The sequence below is a fragment of the Armigeres subalbatus genome, chromosome 3, assembly GCF_024139115.2.
Source record: "Armigeres subalbatus isolate Guangzhou_Male chromosome 3, GZ_Asu_2, whole genome shotgun sequence".
Lineage (NCBI taxonomy): Eukaryota > Metazoa > Arthropoda > Insecta > Diptera > Culicidae > Armigeres > Armigeres subalbatus.
The window spans coordinates 288,969,440-288,988,968 of NC_085141.1; the positions used below are offsets into that span (position 1 = coordinate 288,969,440).

Consider the following 19,529-nt stretch of genomic DNA (forward strand, 5'->3'; position numbering starts at 1 on the left):
AGGAAATCGCGATAAACGTACTAGAGTAGAACCAAGTAGATTTAAAGATTTTATCCCATATTAAGCAAATAAAGGTTAAGGGGGGTTGTAGGGTCTTGCCCTAATAGTATCAGAGATCAAAGTAGGCACTGATATAGATGATGAGGAGGCAGTTAGTTTCCGACACCGAGAGCGAGTGGGTGGTTTGTGACAGGCTGTGTGAAGTGAAATAAAGCCAAGTGAAATCCCTATCCGAGTGATATAAATATCCTGTTTCATCATCCGAATATCCTAAACGGCCTAATTGTTTATTGCTAATATTTATTTATGGAAATTTTGTATTTTATTCCGTGGAACATTTTGATTTCTTTATGGAAAATTCATTTTTTATAATTGATAAACGTGACAATTCAATTCGGAATCACGTCATTTTGACATGGAAAACGATGTAATATTGGGGACCTAAACCACTTACGTGAGTTTTAACCCGTACATAATTTTTGAATAGACTAAGGTTGAAATCCCTGAGGATCACGCGGAAAAACCTCGCAGATTTCTGTTTTAGAAGCATAAATACTGCACGCACGGAATTCCAGACATAGTTTACATTAAATCATTAATAAACAGAATAGTTCCCATTATTTTAATGTTATACTACATGTCGTAATTTGTGATTTGTAACAAGCAAGGATGTTAACGATCATTCATTAATTTGCGTTCGATCATTTAGTAGTTTGTCAATAACACATTCCAGAAGCTGAATTTCAAAATATGTTGTATGGTGGACTTCTAGTGCAAAGGTTTTTCTACAACTCTGCCTAATAATTCGTTGTTTGAATTCCACTAGTAACGGAGTTATAGCTATAGTTTCAGTAACTTAGACTAAATGATAACAAAATTCCAATCATTTAGTTTAAGTTACTGCAACTAGCGCTCTAACTCCGTTATCAGTTGAATTCTAATAACGAACCATTAGGCAAAGTTGTAGAAAAACCTTCGCACTAGAAGTCCACCATACAACATATTTTGAAATTCAGCTTCTGGAATGTGTTATTGACAAACTACTAAATGATCGAACGCAAATTAATGAATGATCGTTAACATCCTTGGAACAAGCAATAAGATCCACTTGATAGAGTGTCAAATTTGTAACGATTTAGCTTAAACGGGTCCCCCTGTTCGTTTTACCTACCCTGACCGTTTTACTCCCACCTCCCGTATGCATTTTTGTCCAACGAGTTTAAAAGCACTTCGGCATAGTTGATATGTCAACTGTATGGTCTTCCTTCAGGTAGAATACTAATACTGCTTCCCCATATGGGGAAGCGGAGGCTACTCTTTCTTGATTTTCTGTGCTGTTCTTTCCTTCTCTCGCTTCGTCTCTTCTTTATCCCCTGAATAGTTCATACCGATGTGCTTCAGTAAAGGTGTGGGCCAAAGTCCTCTATGTCTGTAGTAGTCGAAAAATAATGTAAATATTGCCACAGTGGGTGGGCGGAATGAAACGTCACGTCTGTTATAAAAATTGTACTGAGTATGCCAGACGTGACGTCACATTCGGTCGCCTTCGGCCATCTTCGGTAACCCAGCTGAGAGTTTCTCTCTCAAAAGAGAGAATTTTCGTTGAACAAATACTACTTTAGGGTTTGGCCCACACCTGTAGTAAAGCACATCGAGTTCATACCTACCACGGTACTCCGCCCTTCCGCCTTCGGCTGCCTCGTGCACCCATCGATCCTGTGGTTTAACGGAATATATTGTTACCCGTTGTCCCCACAATCCCCACAAGAAAGTTGAAACTTTCTAAAAATGTGAAAAAATTCAACCCGGAATTTTCTGGAACGGATTTTTCCTTGATTTAAACCGTACACCCAACCAGCGGATGGAAGATTTTAAAGCAGTTCTGCATAAGAACCTTAAGGACAATCCTCACGGAATCCAAATTTGAAAGTACTCGCGTTTTCAAGGGCACACTATTCAATATTGAAGTAACGCATGACAGTCATTTAAATTATCCCACGCATGATGCAACGCAGCAAAGCCGAAAAATTTGAATTCCGTGGGGATTGTTCTCCATAAAATTTCGACTTCTTCTTCTTATTGGCATTACATCCCCCACTGGGACATTGTCGCCTCGCTGTTTGGTGTTCATTCAGCACTTCCACATTTATTAAGTTATTAAGTTACCATTTTTGCATTCGTATATCATGAGGCTAACATCGATGATACATTTATGCCACCGGCAACGGGAATCGAATCCAGCCATCCTCAGCATGGTCTTGTAGCCGCGCATCTTCCCGCTAGGCTAAAAGGGCCCCTATCTAACAATATTGTATTTTTTAAATATAGAATCTGTAGAAAAAGCTTACATTTGTTGTATTAAAACCTTGCAGAATTGTAAATGTCAAGATTTTATACAATAACTAGTCAACCCGGCAGACGTTGTCCTGCATAATAGGCGAAAATGCGCGTTCTGAGCTGTTCATGTGAAGTTTCCATACGATTTTTAATTTAAGTTTTTCAAGATTTACTCAACCTTACACGTGACTTTTGCATGAGGAAATATCATATAAACCCATCGGAAACAATAACGAACATATTTGCCGAAGGAATGAAGAAAATCCATCCAGCCGTTTTCGAGTTATGCGGATACGAACACAGACCATTTCATTTTTATTATATAGATTGCAAGATTTGTTTTGCCTTTCTCGTATACAAAGTATACGTAAAGGCTATAGGATCACTCCAAAACCGAACTTTTGATAGAAGGCTCGGAGACCCATAGTGTTATATACCAATCGACTCAGTTCGACGAATTGAGAAGATGTCTGTATGTGTGTGGTGTGTACAAAAATGTGAGACACACTTTTTGGTACTTAGCATTATCAGATTTGCTCGCAACAAGTTGTAGTCGACGCGGATTGCGGTCTAGTTGTTTCCTATTGAAAATTGGCCCGATCGGTCATTGCGTTCCAAAGTTATTGAAAAAACATTGTTTTTCTGCCAAGGGTCCCCCCCTTGGGAATTTTTTTTTCAAAAACGAAAAAAAAAATTTTTTCAAAGATTGCAGCAATGCATTCAAATGACCGCAAATGCATATGAATTGATGTAAAAAGTAAAATCTATCCCCCTAAAGTGCTATTTCGACCTCTCTTATGTGTTTTTATTATTTTTTTTAATGCGCGAGAAAGGCACCACCAACGCTAGGTGGATTGATCTGGGTTTTTTTTTGTGTACGCAGTGGATGGATTTACGTTCAAATGAGATTTAGGTATTCAAAATCCTTTTAAAGTATCCACACTCCGTATCATTCTTGATACTCTATGGTACCAAAGCTGTTTTCAAGAAGGACGAGTTAAAACAGACCACATGTTTAATTTTGGCAAATGCTTGGTCTATTCCGGAAACACAGTCTATGTCGACGATCCGGTGTGCAAACAAGTGGAACCATCATTAACAAGTCCAAGTCTTACATTCATCTTGGCTTTATAGATGATATTGGCATCATTAATGTCGTCACTTGAACGCAACAAGTGAAAAATCGTGTGTGTAAATACATCATACTTAAGCCGCTAATTTCTAAAAACTCTTCTTGAATTTTCTAAAAAAAAAGGTATACAATGTTCGGCAAAAGTAAAAATATGAATCCTCTTCTAGTCTTCTTCTCCTCCACTTCCGTAGTCAAATCGCGTTCATCATTAGAAATTGTCACGACCAACCGTGCGGCGATTTACATTATCAGCAGCATTTTGTTACACTACATTTAGTTTCGCTCTATCGCTAACTAAGCTATCTCCGCTACCACTCGCCATTCCACGCGCACAAACATCCGAAAGTCGTAAATTCGCGCAAAGCGTGCAACCAGCCAGCAGAACTGATAGTCAAGTTTACAATGGCAACGGCAATGGGCCCCAACGCTCCGCACCAAGCATGGTCACACACGTCCCGCGTGTGCGCCAAAGTCATCAGGCAACGGCCTCCGCCCGGTCGGTCCGAGGGGCTGAACGTTCCTCAAACGCCCATAGGGATTTCGACAGTGGACGTGCTTCGAAGGCAGAGCCGCGCGGCGGGGTCTCCTGAATGCAACTTCCAACCGCGGGAGGAGCACAGAGTGCCCAAATTGTACCGTGATGAGGCCACGCGGTCTGCATAATAATGGCGGACGTTGAAAGTTACTTGAGTGTTGTGTAGCATTTCTTTTTGAAAATATTAACTTGTTTACACTCACGAAGTTTTTACAAATGTTATCAATATTTAATATGCTCGATCGCATACGATGTTAGATTGTGAATCTACTGCAATTTGACTAACGACCGAGGTTGATAAACAAAATTCGTTTCGGAACTACTCCGCATCAAGTCGTGAATATCGTGCATTTATAACCATTATATGGTTTTCATCGCTTTTTTGCTACTTATTCGGAATGTGCTACAACACCATTAATTGAAAATAAATAGCGTGCGCGTGAGTGTCGTCCTCCTCGCCTTCGGCGTGAAACGTGATCCGAGCGTCCCTCCCACAAGCTTGATTTTGCCGATGGCGATGATGGGACGACAGCTGGCTGATAGTATGGTCAGGCCGCCGGGCCACGGTGCGGTGGCAATACGCGTACAGAAAGCGAATTTTTATCGAAAGTTGTTCCACCAATTAGGTCATCGTGTCATTAATAATGAAATTTTTTCGTTTTGTCTCTCTCCTTTTACAGTCATCGCCACCTATCAAGAGCCGGTACCGGGATGGATCGATAACTTCTATGGACCAACGGGAGTGATTGCCGGTGCAGGCACTGGAGTGCTCCGAACGCTCCGAGCGGACCCAACCAAGGTTGCCAACATGGTTCCAGTGGATCTGTGCGTCAACGGTATCATCTCGGCTGCATGGGACATCGCCGAACGGTTTCGAACGTGAGTCTCTTCTCCATTTTGATTTTCTGGATAACCCGACAAATGACCTCTCCTATTCTTTACCAGTGAAATCATGCCGGAACCGGAGGTCCCGGTGTACAACTTCTGCACAGAACCAACCAACTGCATCACGTGGGGCGATTTCACCTACACGACGATCAAATTCGGCTCGATGTACCCCACCCTGAAGTCGATCTGGTACCTCTGCTACACGAACAACCCGAACAAATTCATGCACTACCTGTGGTTACTGTTCCTGCACTACGCCCCAGCGATATTCTTCGACGTCATAGCGCTCTTCATCGGACGGAAGCCAAGGTAAGACGTCGGAATATGACAAGATGCGATAAGTGGCGTTCTGATCCACTGGGAATTGGGATACGATGGTTTTAAAGCTGAGACATCTAAAAGGGCTAAAGGCACTACAAACCAGCGTTTAATACCAGTTCTCTTCTGATACTTTCCACCACAATGATTCAAAATCTATAACCCCTGTATGTCATTTCGAACATGTTAGTGCTGGTCATCTATATGGCTTTTTTAAAGATTTTCTAACTGATCTTGGGGCCCTCCTTAGCCTAGAGGTGACATGCGCGGCTATAAAGCAAGACCATGCTGAGGGTGGCTGGGTTCGATTCCCGGTGCAGGTCTAGGCAGTTTTCGGATTAGAAATTGTGTCGACTTCCCTGGACAGCCTCATGATATACGAATGCAAAAATGGTAACTTGGCAAAGAAACCTCACAGTTAATATCTGTGGAAGTGCTGAATGAACACTAAGAAGTGAGGCGGCAATGTCCCAGAGGGGGATGTAATACCAATTAGATGAAGAAGAAGAACTGAACTTAAACCTTTAGTATTCTGAAATGTTCAAGAGTTTAAACAAATCTGTAGAAACTAAATCCAGATTGTACCATTGGAACTCGGTTGTTGAAATTTTAGAAAAAATAAACATTATTTGTGGTAGATATTTCGTCCTGATAATGTTCATGAGCTTCATCCAGGAAACCATCTACACTTAGCTAGAAGAAGGCAGATTTTCATACAGTTCTGTAGAAGAACCTTTCTGAAGCTGTATTAAACATTGGCATGCATAATGTCGGAAGATTTTGATTCAACCATTGTATTGAAATCTAACAATTTGATATTACGAGACGAGCCAGCCTCGGGCTGAAAGTGTCGATAATAAAGACAAAAAAAAAAGATATTGTTTTAATACAGTATCTGCTGGGAAAGCTTACATTTCATAATATCCTATAACTTACGTTTTTTGTATTTTGTAGCAGAGTTGTATTTGCCAAGATTTTTTACAAAAAATGTGAGATATGAAAAGATTGCGAGCAAAGGCGTAGGATTGCCAATCCGGAGATGGAGAGTTCGATTCTCTGTCCGGTCTAGGATGTTTTCGGGATGGAAGCTTTCTCGACACTCTGGGCATAGCATATCCATTATATACATACTCATACAATGGCGGGCATAGAAAAGATTTCAATTAACAACTGATGATGTGCTAATACAATACTGCAAAACCTCTTTTTGCGCCCAAAACGAGGAAGCGTAAATTGAATCAAAGCGTAAAAATAAGGAGCGTTATTTGGAATTTTGCGCGTAAAAAGAGGGAGCGCTATTTGGAATTTGGAGCGTAAAAAAAGTTTGCAATCTTTTAGTTAAGCAAAGTTTAATATTTAACTTACTTTTAGTCTTAAGACGTTTCTTTTACCAATTCCAGTATTAGGGTCGTCCGAATTGTTTTCGTTATCATGGTCGTCCAATTATTTGAGTGCTGAGGCCTTAAGATGTTCTTGGTACGCAATGAAATCAAGAAGTCATAAGTGGTCCAGATCCTTGACAACGCATTTTGAGACGTAAGATTTTCAAGTAGGGGTAATGACGGCTTTGGCAGGTTTTGTTCTATTATTGGCAGGGGGTTTTTATGACTGATTATGCTCAAATTTGGCCCAAACATTCTTTGCATATCAAAGAATATTGTGGCCAAATTTCATAAAATTCGGTCGACAAAAACCCCCCTGCCAATAATAGAACAAAACCTGCCAAAGCCGTCTGTTCCCCTATTTAAAGTTTTTTAAGAATCTCCTGGAGCTTGGACCTGTGTTTTGTGATACAAAGTATAGAACGCAACCATTGCATATGTTCACAGGCTTGACAAAACTTTTCGCTAGAGTCAAATAAAATCATCAGCAAAATGCTGCCTTCGCATCCTCACAATTGAGTGAAAGCGTAAAAAAGCAGAGGTGCAAAAAAACAGAGTGAGGAAAAGCAAAATAAAAACACATGTGAGTGAGGCGTCGGGCGAAAGAGCACTCATTGAGCCTCCGGAGCGACGCTTTGTATGTGAAAAAAATCTTGGAGGCTGTTTTGAGTGTGAGTGTAAGTGAGTGACGCATTACAAGAAAAAGATGAACAGATAGACTCGCTCTTGTTTTGCGATGCACAAGCTCGGGTTTAATGATGCACAATGTTGTGAGTTTTGATGCTTATTTCTGCTCCTCAAAAAAACTCTTGCTCATTTTCTACTCGGCAAGGAGTTTTTGGCAAGCCTGTACGTTCATGGTCATCCAAAAAAAAAACCCTGGAATTGGCCTTAAAATCTACACTCGTAACCGGCGATTTTTCGGCTTGTATGAAAAGTAGTACAAGGCCTTTGTGGTAAATAGAATAGCATGCGTCCATTGCATAGGATCATTTTTGCGTTTATTTTCATGCTCCAAATATGTGCATGAAAATGAACGTAAATTTACAGGAAAATTGATACTGTGTAGTTTATTTTTCAATAACTGCCACTATTAAGGAGATGGATCCACACACCTTGACTCTATGGAGTTTGTAGACTACCTGGAACAAATGACAACAACAAGAACTACTTGGAATGCAAACATATACCTAGAAGGGTCAAACAACTTGTGCATTCTCCGATAACTGTCCTCATTACGGGGGTTGATGCGTAGTCCTTGACTTTATGGAGTTCGTAGATTACCTTGAACTCACGACAACAACAAGAACTACTTGGAATGCAAACATATTCCAAGAAGGAGTCACACAACTTGTTTGTTCTTCAAAAACTGCCTCTATTATGGTGGTCGATCCACATACCTTGACTCTATGGAGTTTGTTGACAACCTGGAGCCCCCGACAACAACAAGAAGTATCTGGAATACAAACATATACCAAGAAGGGGTCACACAACTTGTTTATTCTTCGATAACTGTATCCATGGCGGAGGTTGAACCATAGATCTTGAATCTATGGGGTACCGAACCAACCCATACAGTTTGCCAAAAAAAATGTACGGTGCCATTTTGACATTTTTATCCACCACCGAAGACTGTTTATTTACTGTGTTAGAGTCTCGTGCCATCAACATTTGCATAGACTTTCTTGTTTCGACTTGTGCCCGCAAACAGAACAGAATCGAGTTTAATTACATGTAACGCACAGCCTGATTTATTAGTTATACTCTCTTAGCAATGAAATTTAAATTTGCTGTAAGGTCATTTTCAGTAACTCGTACATGACTCGAAACAAGTACGAGACACTGAAGAAGACGACCTTACAGTTGAGGTCGAAATACGTATATGTAAAAGTATTACGAGGTGGTGGAATTAAATGGAGTTGAAAAACAAATGCAACTCCACAGTTTTCTTTGTTTATTTGTAAAGCTTTGATAATGACTGTTCCTGATTTTGGAAGCATTTAAAATCCTATAAATTAACCTTTAAGAAATTTCCGACACATAATTTCGATCCTTCCAGAGTACCACCGAAAAACCGTGTTCTACCACTGTTTAATATAATTCATTTTGCTTCACTGAGTCGCATTCTGCCTTAAAATCATTGAATAGTTGTATTGTACCAGTTGTGTTCCGAGGATTTGTCTTAGAATTTATCAAGGATTCATCTTAGGGTAATCATTTGGTCTCACGAAAACCGGCTTAGTTGGCGAAATAAGGAGAGTTTATTCTCGATAATTGACACGCTTCAGTCTGTGCTACTTCCTTAAGAAGGAGCAAATAAAGCCATCTTACCATTTTCAATGCATTTATCAAAAAATCCTATTATTTTGATTTCTGGAAATTCAAACTGTGTATACATTGGTATTGGTAGTAAAGCGGTTTCAAACAACTGAAAAATTCCACAAAACCGCGTCCGATTGATATCAAATTTTGAACACGAGTTTTTTTAGAAGATTTAGTGTTTGTGCACTCATATTTACGGTATTTGGCATGCCCACAACAAAACTAGACCTAAAATCATGTAGGTTAAGCGAAAAAAGTCTCAAAAAAAAGAAAAATCAAATTTTTCCAACTTTTCTAAACATTTCTGCGAGGCGCCACACACCTTTTTCTAGTTTCCCTCCGAGTATTGTACGCAGCACTTCTCGCTCGAAAACCCCGAAAGCTCTCCGGTCCATCTCTTTTAATGTCCATGCTTCATGTCCATAAAGGGCCACCAGTAGAATCAGAGTTTGTATAGAGCAAATTTCAGCAGCAATACGTCTTTTCACTTCACGGGAAACGTCATTGTCACATGTCACAAGCGTTCCAAGATAAACAAATTCTTCAACAACTTGAAACACATCCCCATCAAGCACTACCTCTGCACCAGCACCACTAGGTCTTTCGCTATCTCTACCTGCCACTATGTACTTTGTCTTGATAGAGTTAATGGTTAAGCCTATCCTCGCCGTCTCCCTCTTCAGTGGGACAAAAGCCTCCACTACTGCTCTGTGATCGATTTCAATAAGGTCGATGTCGTCCGCAAAACCCAAGAGCACATGCGACCGTGTGATGATAGTGCCGTTCCTCTGCACGCCAGGTCTCCTAATAGCGCCTTCGTGCAATGTTGAACAATAAATTCGAAAGTGCATCACCCTGCTTCAATTCGTCTAAGGTCACAAAAGAGGTTGACACTTCGTCTGCAATCCGAATACTTGATTTCGATCCATCCAGCGTTGCACGTATCAGTCTAATCAATTTCGCCGTAAAACCATGTTCGGACATTATCTGCCACAGCTCATTTCAGAGTTCAGAAGGGCGATCCCAATGTAATTGGCACACTCTACCCTGTGCCCTTTCTTATAGATTGGGCATATGAGGCCATCCAACCAGCCGGCAGGCAGTTCTTCGTCCTCCCATATTTTCTGGAAAATGTGGTGGATTGATTGATGCAGCTGCTCACTTCCGTGTTTGAGCAACTCGACCGGGATCTCATCCTTCCCAGCAGCTTTACTGTTTTTCTGCTCGTTTAGAGCCTTCTTAACCCCGTCCAGCGTTGGTGGTTCCACAGCTTGACCGTCGCCGACTATGCCCATTCTGCTCCTTAACACACCTTCATGGCGGGCACTGGCGCAGTCTTATGCCGCGCGCCTTTGACAGTTGCGTAAAACCTCTGCATATCGTTTCTATCCATGTTCTCCTGCGCTTCAGCTATCACACTCTCTTCGTGTTCCCTTTTTTTCTGCGGTGGATTCGTTTCTCTTCTTCCCTTGCTACACTGTACCGCTCTCTGTTGGAACGGGTACGAGCCACTAGCAACATTTTTCTCATCCGTCACTCGCTGGCACTCCTCATCAAACCAACCATTTCGTTGGCGTCACTGTGCAGTGCCTAACACTTCCTGCGCTGTTGTAGTCACAGCTTCGTGGATATTTTCCCACAATCTGTTGACGTCGCCAGATCCGGTGGCATCTCCTATCCGCTCGTCCATCTTATGGTGGTACTGTTCAGCAACTCCTTTAACTGACAAGCGTTGGATATTGAAACGCATCGTTCTGTTGTTTCGTGAATTCGTGACGCTGGAGAGTCGTGCCCGAATTTTTGCAACTACAAGGTAGGGATTCGAGTAGATGTTCGGACCTCTGAAGGACCTTACATCTATAACATCCGAGAAATGTCGTCCGTCGACCAGCACGTGGTCTATCTGTGAGCAAGTGTCTCCACTCAGATGTTGCCAGGTGTGTTTGCGGATATTCTTACGTGCGAAATAGGTACTGCTTATTGCCATCCCTTTAACAGCAGCAAAGGTCACAAGTCGCAGATAATTATAAAGGCTTTCCGTACCAATGACAGGGCGAGGGAAACTTTCTCTTCCGATCTGCGCATTTGCACCCCCGATGACAATCTTTTCATCGTGTGTTGGGCACTCTCCGTAGGCCTTATCAAGGCTCTCATAGAACTCATCCTTCACGTCATCAGGCTTATCGTTCGTTGGGACATATATGCTGATCAGGTTATAGTTGAAGAATTTTCCCTTCATTCTCAACACTCAAATGCGGTCGCTTATCGGATTCCACCGGATAACACGCTTCATCTGCTTCCCGATCACCATGAAGCCAATTCCTCGTTCTGCTCCGTCACCGCCGCTGTAGTAGATGTGGCACTCGAATGAAGTGTTCGCTATGGGTGTTCCACCGCCCGGAATTAACGTTCTCCTGTTCTGGGCCACCGTATTTCCTGGATTGCTGCCACACTCACGCCGACCTTCTGCAGCTCACGAGCCAAGAGCCCAACACGTGCGGGTTCATTCAAAGTTCTCACGTTCCAAGATCTGACTTTCCAATCGTTGTCCTTTATTCGTTGCCGGGTCTGTTTCCGTTGAATCAATCCGATTGGTCTACTTTTGCCTTTCTTGGTAACTGTAGAATCTTCGGTAGGCTACCTTACCAGGGTTGCGCTACCTACATCTTCTCGATGCACGATGCAACATGGTGTGCACAGTTTAGTTTAGAGTCCCTCGCTGGCACTCGAACGATGATCAGCCACCCCTAACATGGAGAACAGACGCTGTTGTGAGCCGATCCTGACATAGAGAACAGACACTCAGTAAGATTTGCACCTCCGGAGGGGACCAAAACCAACCCCCCTCCCTTCCCTGTCAGCATACGACCACAGTTCCCACCGAGGTTGGTTACCCGATCTTCCCTAAGGTTGCTCGTATCCCGGCCAGCACCACGAGGAGGTAGGGATAGGAGTTGATGGGTAAGAGGCTAAGCACCGCGAGATGGAATCTATTTTATTCCTTCAGGTACGCGAAGTACCAATGGTACGCTTTACCCAACCTTTGCCGTGCCAACTTGACTCCACATTAAAGCCATATAACGGGGACATCTCGTACCAACCGCTCCGTATTGCAATATTAAGTGATAATTGATTGATCTTTGGGAGTGACTTAGCTAAGAGGGTTATTATATACTCCTTGGGTCCTCGACGTCTTGGGATGGGACACAGTTTTTAGTCTAGTGCCCTGGCTTATGCACTGGATAACTTTCGTTCAATTGCACAATGTGGTGATATTTGCATACCAATGGAAGCATAAAAGCATAAGCTAATAACTAGTGGAGAGATTTGTTTTATTTCACCTATTGAACAATTTTTATTATAAATTTTGTTAGACGTTGATTTTATGCCGTTTCGAAAAAGGTGATCGGTTGTCGGCACCAAAGATGCATCCTGAACAAAACATGAGCCAAGAGCGTGCCTTGGTGTTCTAAGTTTTGAACACTGAACACAGTTCAGTGTGCACTAAGTTGGTACGCAAGCAAAACGATCATGGTAACTAAGATTCCTTAGATTTTTAATTATGTAAAAACATATGAGCATGCTTGATTTCTATACGTTAGAAGCCCACGTGTTCCATTACTAGCCGAAAAATGTGTAGCATGCCGTCGCTTGAATTTGTTTCCTAGGATACATGTTGCTAAGTTAGGTCAGTGCTCTTGAACAGTGTGCAGTTCCCATTGAATTCCACCACTTAATTGTATCTTGACAGATACGTATTTCGACCTCTTCGACTTCGTCGAGTCAAGTACGAGACACTGAAGACGGCCTTACATTTGAGGTCGAAATACGTATCTGTCAAGATACAATTAAGTGGTGGAATTCAATGGGATTGTACTAACTCGTTTTATGACAAGTGAAGACATTCCACTAAAAAGCTCAAAATAATTTTCTTATCAGTGTGCAGTGTTCAGAACGTTTTGAACACGAACACGCGTTCTCGTGTTCAGATGCATCTCTGGCGGCACCCTAAAAAACCTACTCAAAATGAAAAACTATGAAGTGGGGGCGTTATGGCTGGAAAGATCAAAATTTATTGTGTCAATAGCAATGAAATTTATTACATTTAAGGGGCCGTACACTAATTACGTAAGCATTTTTTCTGAGTTTTTCAACCCCCCCCTCCCCCTATGTAAGAATTTTCCCATACAAATATTTTTTTATTTATATGGAACGTAAGAATATGGCAGACCCCCCCTCCCCCCATAAGTGTACGACCCCTAAGTACATGATACATATTTTATAAAGATTTCAAAAATTGTTAGTTTTGCTAACAACTTGGCTTATAGCATGAAATTACGCAATAAATTAATTTGCTTTGTATATACGTAATGCGCTCACCATTTCGATCGTTTTACTACGGTTTATAGTACTAAGAAAATGACCAAAAAATCTATATTCACTTTCAACACGATTTTGTGATAGAAGGCCCGAAGATTCATAGTGTTATATACCAATCGACTCAACTCAACGAATTGAGATGATGTCTGTCTGTATGTGTGTAACTAATAAATTTGCTAACAAAAATTAGATTGACGTTTTTTAACATCAACAACTACTAAAAACTGCATGCACCTATGTACACTGCTCCTTCGTCGGCTAAATCCATCGGGCATTGAAATGGAATGCTAAAAAAAAGTGTCGCACACATTGTCCTTTTGGTCTTGGGCAAACGCTGCTTATTCAATTTTCTCGATCGTGCAAAAGTCAATTGGACAGCCGAAATAAAATGCCGAAAACTTCAACCCTTGTGTCACAAAAGATGACTTACTTTTTTCAAATTCACTTTTGATCTCAGATTTCAAAATGGGGTGATTTCTAGCATATTATTTGACATCATATACTGCATATTAAATAATACGTTTAAGCACCTCTCGAAATGTCTCATGACCACATTGCTTGCCTTTTGTGACACCGTGGCGCTACTATGTTGCCAAATCTGGAACTTCTAAATACTTCAATTCAGCCAGAGTGGACTATATTGGTAGGGGAGACTGGGGTGACTTAATCCGCTTTTCCTATTTCCGATGAATCGCTTCCAAAAACAATTATACCTACGTTGCTTTTGCACAAACTTTACTGATGTGTGACAGTCTGTAAATTGTTCTTGTTATTGATACACATTGGGGGCCCTCCTTAGCCGTGCGGTAAGACACGCAGCTACAAAGCAAAACCATGCTGAGGGTGGCTGGGTTCGATTCCCGGTGCCGGTCTACGCAATTTTCGGATTGGAAATTGTCTCGACTTCCCTGGGCATAAAAGTATCATCGTGCTAGCCTCATGATATACGAATGCAAAAATGGTAACCTGGCTTAGAAACCTCGCAGTCAATAACTGTGGAAGTGCTTAATGAACAAGCTGCGAGGCGGCTCTGTCCCAGTGTGGGGATGTAATGCCAATAAGAAGAAGAAGAAGAAGACACATTGTAGTGCTGTCATTAATTAAATTTTAAAATATTCTGGGGGAAATGTTCTCCTCCAAGAAATTAATTTGATAAAAGTAGACAACTTTCTGATTTTTTTAATATTGTTCATTCAAACTCTGCAGATTTTTCAACTTGCTGTCCGTATTTATGAACGATTTTAGTTATGGAATTCGATAGCTCATGCAACCTTAGAATTTGGAGAGATTTGATACCCTTTCTATGATATCTACTCGATAAATATTTTTTCGAGTCAACCCTTCATTAAATCTGTTAAATCTACAAAAAAATAGCTGCCTGAGAATAATTTTATACATATAATTTTTTAATTTGTTTCGTCGAATTTTTTAATGGGTAAATAATGAGGGATCATGTGTCCCCATATTGAGCCTACAATTTAAAATTCAAATAACCTAAAATTGTGATAGAATGTTGTAATTTTTTTAGTACGATTCATTTAGTTCATTTAGGCTTTGTGCTGTGAAGAAATGATTGCATATGGTCATTGTTAGGAGAAGTTTGCCCAATTTTGCATGACCACTAAGAAAATCTTATTTATTGAACGGCTACTCAGTCTTGCAATTATTACAACAAGTTTTTTTTTATTTACCCGACGTTTCGACACGGAGATTGTGTCTTTTTCAACGGGAAAAGGAAAAAGACACAATCCCCGTGTCGAAACGTCAGGTAAATAAAAAAAAACTCGTTGTTATAATTGCAAGACTGAGTAGCCGTTCAATAAATAAAATTAAAACGTACAGTCGATCCATAATCAGTAAACTAAAAAAATCTTCTGAAGGGTCAAAAGACACAAACTGTCCTGTAGAATAAATACGGTTGTCAATCCTAAAAAAAACCTCACCACATAACGAGCATTTATCTAAAGAATCTATACTAAAAATATGCTAGAACAAAACTACTTCGGATCTCGATAAAACAGGGGTGATTAAGTCTCCCAAGGGATCAAGTCTCTCCATGGGGAGAGCACCTTCCGCTAATAGAGTATATTTGGTGCATTCCTTTTATCAAAGAGGTAGTGATTTAGTCTCAAATCAATATTTTTGGTAACGGATGAAAGTGATACTACTCTCATAGTCTAGGCTTGTACCACCAAATTTGTGCAAATTGCTAATTCTTATGCTGATGCTACATGTTGTGCAGGATGTTATTAAAAGAGTTACGTAAAAACATTTTGAAGTTCCAGATTTGTTCTTGTGGAACCGGTCTGTCGGAATTCTCGGATGTCAGCAAGACTATAAATACTATAATACTATAAAGTTATTTATAATTCATACTATGTCCGTTAGAGTTTCTTGTTCATAACTTTTGAATTAAAAAAAAATGCCGTAATTTATAAATATTTCTGGACTGTTAGGCTTCTACGAAAACATTAAGCAACCACGGAAATGCGTATTTTTAGATCAGTGTTAAAACGCTAATTACAGTCGACTCTCTACATCTCGATATATCTCCCTATGTCGACTTGACTTAGTCCCTTCAATCTACATACATTTTTGCTGTCTACATCTCGAAAACCTCCCTATCTCGATGTGTTCTGGTAATATGTTGTTCAGGATTCAACAACAACAGAATTACATATTCTAAACACACTATATCTACCTATCAAGTTCGAAGGAGAAAAGATTTAATCACTCAATTCCCTATCTTCCACATTACAATCACTAATGAGCTGGCGTGCCTTGTAGTGGAGATCACATTCCAAACCTTCTAATGCTTAGTCATTAGGAATGATTGATGCGTGCCAAGCTTAAGCATGTAATTAATCAAAAGGTGAATCGATTATCTTCTTAAAATTATCATCTCGTAACAAATTTACTTATATTACGTGACAAGAAGTTTGCTCGACACGCAATGTGTTCCAGATGATACACGTAACGCTATTTGCTAACAACTGAAATCAACATTATCAACCTCTATGTAACATGTGATATAATAGAATTAATGTTTAGATTCATGCTTGATGGTTACGCTCATTCCTAAATACACGACATTTCTAACGTGAATCGTTTGTTAACTTTTGCATGTACTGTTCTTACAAGTTGGCTGCTAGTGTACAACGCTTTATTAAAATAAAAGATTACCCGGCAAGTCTTTGATCTAGCTAGCCGATAGCCATTAAAATAGTACATTGTTTGATTTCATACAATGATTTTTTTTAAATCTTCCAAATTTATACATTCTAAAATTTTATACCGATTTATCATGGTTATTATGAACTGTATAAAAATCTGCCATCCGCTGGTTTTTGTCCAAGAAGGGTAGTAATAGCAATATCTATTGGACCCTTCTTAGCCTAACGGTTTGTGCTAGCGGTTAGATGCGCGGCTGCAAAGCAAGACCATGCTTTGATTTCCGGTTCGGTCTAGGCGTTAGCCTCATGATATTAGAATGCGAAAAATGTAACTTGGCTTAGAAACCTTGCGGGTAATAACTGTGGAAATGCTTAACGAAGCTGCAGGGCGAAAATATCCCAGTGGGGGTTGTAACAAAGAAGGAGAAGATGGGATATTAACAGCGGTTACTTCATTTGAAGTATCATAGTACACAATAACAATGAGAAGGAGCTTGCCTAAATTTTCCCCCTTTTTTCAACCCCTCCAGGCTCATGCGGACCTACAAGAAGATCCACCGCTTCATGGACGTGATCGAGTACTTCTCCATGCGCCAGTGGGAATTCCAGATGGACAACATTAACGCGCTGTGGCGAAAACTGTCTCGGTCCGACCAGAAGATGTTCTTCTTTGATATGCGCCAAATCAACTGGGACTTCTTCCTGGAGCAGTACTTCTGCGGCATCCGGAAGTACCTGCTGAATGACCCAATGGAGACCGTGCCGGAGGCACTCGTCCGATGGAATCGGTAGGTTGCTTCTCTTCGAACGCCTTTAATCCCAAACTAACCTATTGTTTTCGTTACAGTTTATACTGGCTGCACCAAGCTGTCAAGGTGATTGCTCTACTAGTGGTGTACAAGCTGGTCTTTACGATCTGGGGCTTCTTCAGCTAAGCGCTATCGTTCTCTTAGTATGGAAGTATCGCGTTTCATCATCCCCGCACCCGCAAACATAATCATCGACCAAGATCATCACATTTTCGTTTCGTCTTCGCCGGTGAAGGCACCCATCGACACATCACTCGAGGAGAGGAAGAAGACACTGCTCCAACACCCATAGGGAACCCATTCAAAGATTCACATTTTGCTAGCTTTAGTACCTTTTTTCTTCGGTAAGGATGAAAAAGTTTGTTCTAATGGTTAACCGAATTGTTCTTAAGATAAGATATCGTAAGACAATATATTTTTGTTGTCTATTTTTCGGGATTGATGTATAAGCTCTCGCTAATCAAAACAAGATTCGACTCTTTAAACTCGAATTATTATCCGTGTCATTCCAACTAAATTTAGGCGGCAAAGTTTTACCAAGAGGAAAATGCTTTTTTTCACATAAGTATGGGAGCTTCCGTTTCTTGGGCGCCACATTTGAAAAGAAAAATAAAACAAGATATAGGTAGTACTATGCTTTGAATAAGTGTTAATGTTAAGCAAAATCCTGTTGTGGTAGGCATTAGGAACTAATATATACACATGGTGTGAAGATTTGAGCCAACCATTTGACCCGAACAACCTATCAACTAAGCGTACAACAAATTTAAATAGTCGTTCCGGTTTTTGAACGAGATATTTTTTTGTAACAAAGTATGTATTGTTAAGGACAATGACCAATAAAGTATAATTTTAGGCAATGCTCAATTTAGTTTCAGTACATTATCCGAATTTTTTTCATGACATTGCATACTGGCTTGAACGACTTAATACACTTCTTCAATCGAGTTGCCTTGATTTTTTTCCAATATATTCATAACTAGTCGACCCGGCAGACGTTGTTCTGCATAGTAGGCGAAACAGCCCATGTGAAATTTCCATACGAATCTTAGTTTTAATATACCACGATTTGCACAACCTTACTCGTAATTTTCACATAAGTAAATATCATATAAACCCGTCGGAAACGGTAACGAACATATCTGCTGAAGAAATAAAGGAATTCCATCCAGCCGTTTTTGACTTATGCGAATACGAACACAGACCATTTCATTTTTATATATATATAGATTATTTTCTGTTTTTTTTTAACAATTACCCATATTCTTGATTACGTTCGAATACTCTTTCGAACGAAAGTTGGTGCGCATTCTCATTTACGCCAGCAAAAAATCAAATGGAGAAACGCATTCGATCGAAAGTATTGTTCGTCCGTAATCAACAATACGAGTGAAGAGTTTACAGACCAACTATATGGCCACAGTTTTAGCACAGATAATATAGATATTTGGTCTGGTATGCGATATGTGCGTAAACGTTCTAAACTACTCTTCACATTCCCCATAGCGTTCATGTAATGTTTTTTTACTTCGGCCACACGGTAGACCTCAGTTGTTCGTGTCATAAGATGAGAGTTCATGATCATCTTCAGGAGCTTATTTTGAACCCTTTGCGGTTTCAGGGATAATGACGACCTTCGGTTACAATTCTCAGTCGGAACAAGTCTGGGGGATTTTAGTGGGGAAAGATGATGACCTGGGTCTACGCCGCCTTGATACGTATGTTCCAGATGATGCCTTGTTTGAGTTTTGCCACTATTGCTCTGACCACTTTACCTTTGTAGACGATCTGCTAACCGAGACAGCCTTTTGTATGTTCTAGTATTTCAGAGGTCGAGTCGAATAGCAGAAATGTTCTGGCCGACAGATAGTTGATAATGTATTTCACCAGGTAGCTGTGATTATTGAAGCGTTGCAGTTGAGGCATTCCACGGGGGCATGTCAGTCGATCCTGAGCGACCATTTCGAAAATATTTGAAACTCTGCACAGTTTTTCAATTTCATCTAAATCTTCATTTTTCGATATCAAATCTTCATATTGAGTCACGACTAACTTTTCAAAAGGGTGTATGTGAAAATGGTTCAAAAATATTTAAAAGCTGCACAGCAAAAACGGAATGTTCGATTGTTATGATTTTTTCAGCAAAGTTAGACAACTAAATGGTGATTCTTAAGAAAATGTGCACAGTAAAAAAAATTTTTTTGTCTTTAAAATATCATTTTGTCACAAAAACTCAAATATGTCAAAACCCTA

At 40.3% G+C, this 19,529-nt stretch overlaps 1 protein-coding gene across 3 annotated transcripts in view; it reads left to right on the forward strand.

The window, feature by feature from the left end:
• LOC134224755 (fatty acyl-CoA reductase wat-like) overlaps window positions 1-18,143 on the forward strand; it is a 212,264-nt gene extending 194,121 nt beyond the window's left edge. For all 3 annotated transcript variants that reach the window (XM_062704311.1, XM_062704309.1, XM_062704312.1), the window contains 4 exons: window positions 4,685-4,883; window positions 4,950-5,201; window positions 16,998-17,255; window positions 17,315-18,143. In XM_062704311.1, the coding sequence (XP_062560295.1) occupies window positions 4,685-4,883; window positions 4,950-5,201; window positions 16,998-17,255; window positions 17,315-17,402 (797 nt within the window). In that variant the 3' untranslated portion in view covers window positions 17,403-18,143. The remainder of the gene's footprint in view (window positions 1-4,684; window positions 4,884-4,949; window positions 5,202-16,997; window positions 17,256-17,314) is intronic.
• The last annotated feature ends 1,386 nt before the right edge of the window (window positions 18,144-19,529 follow it).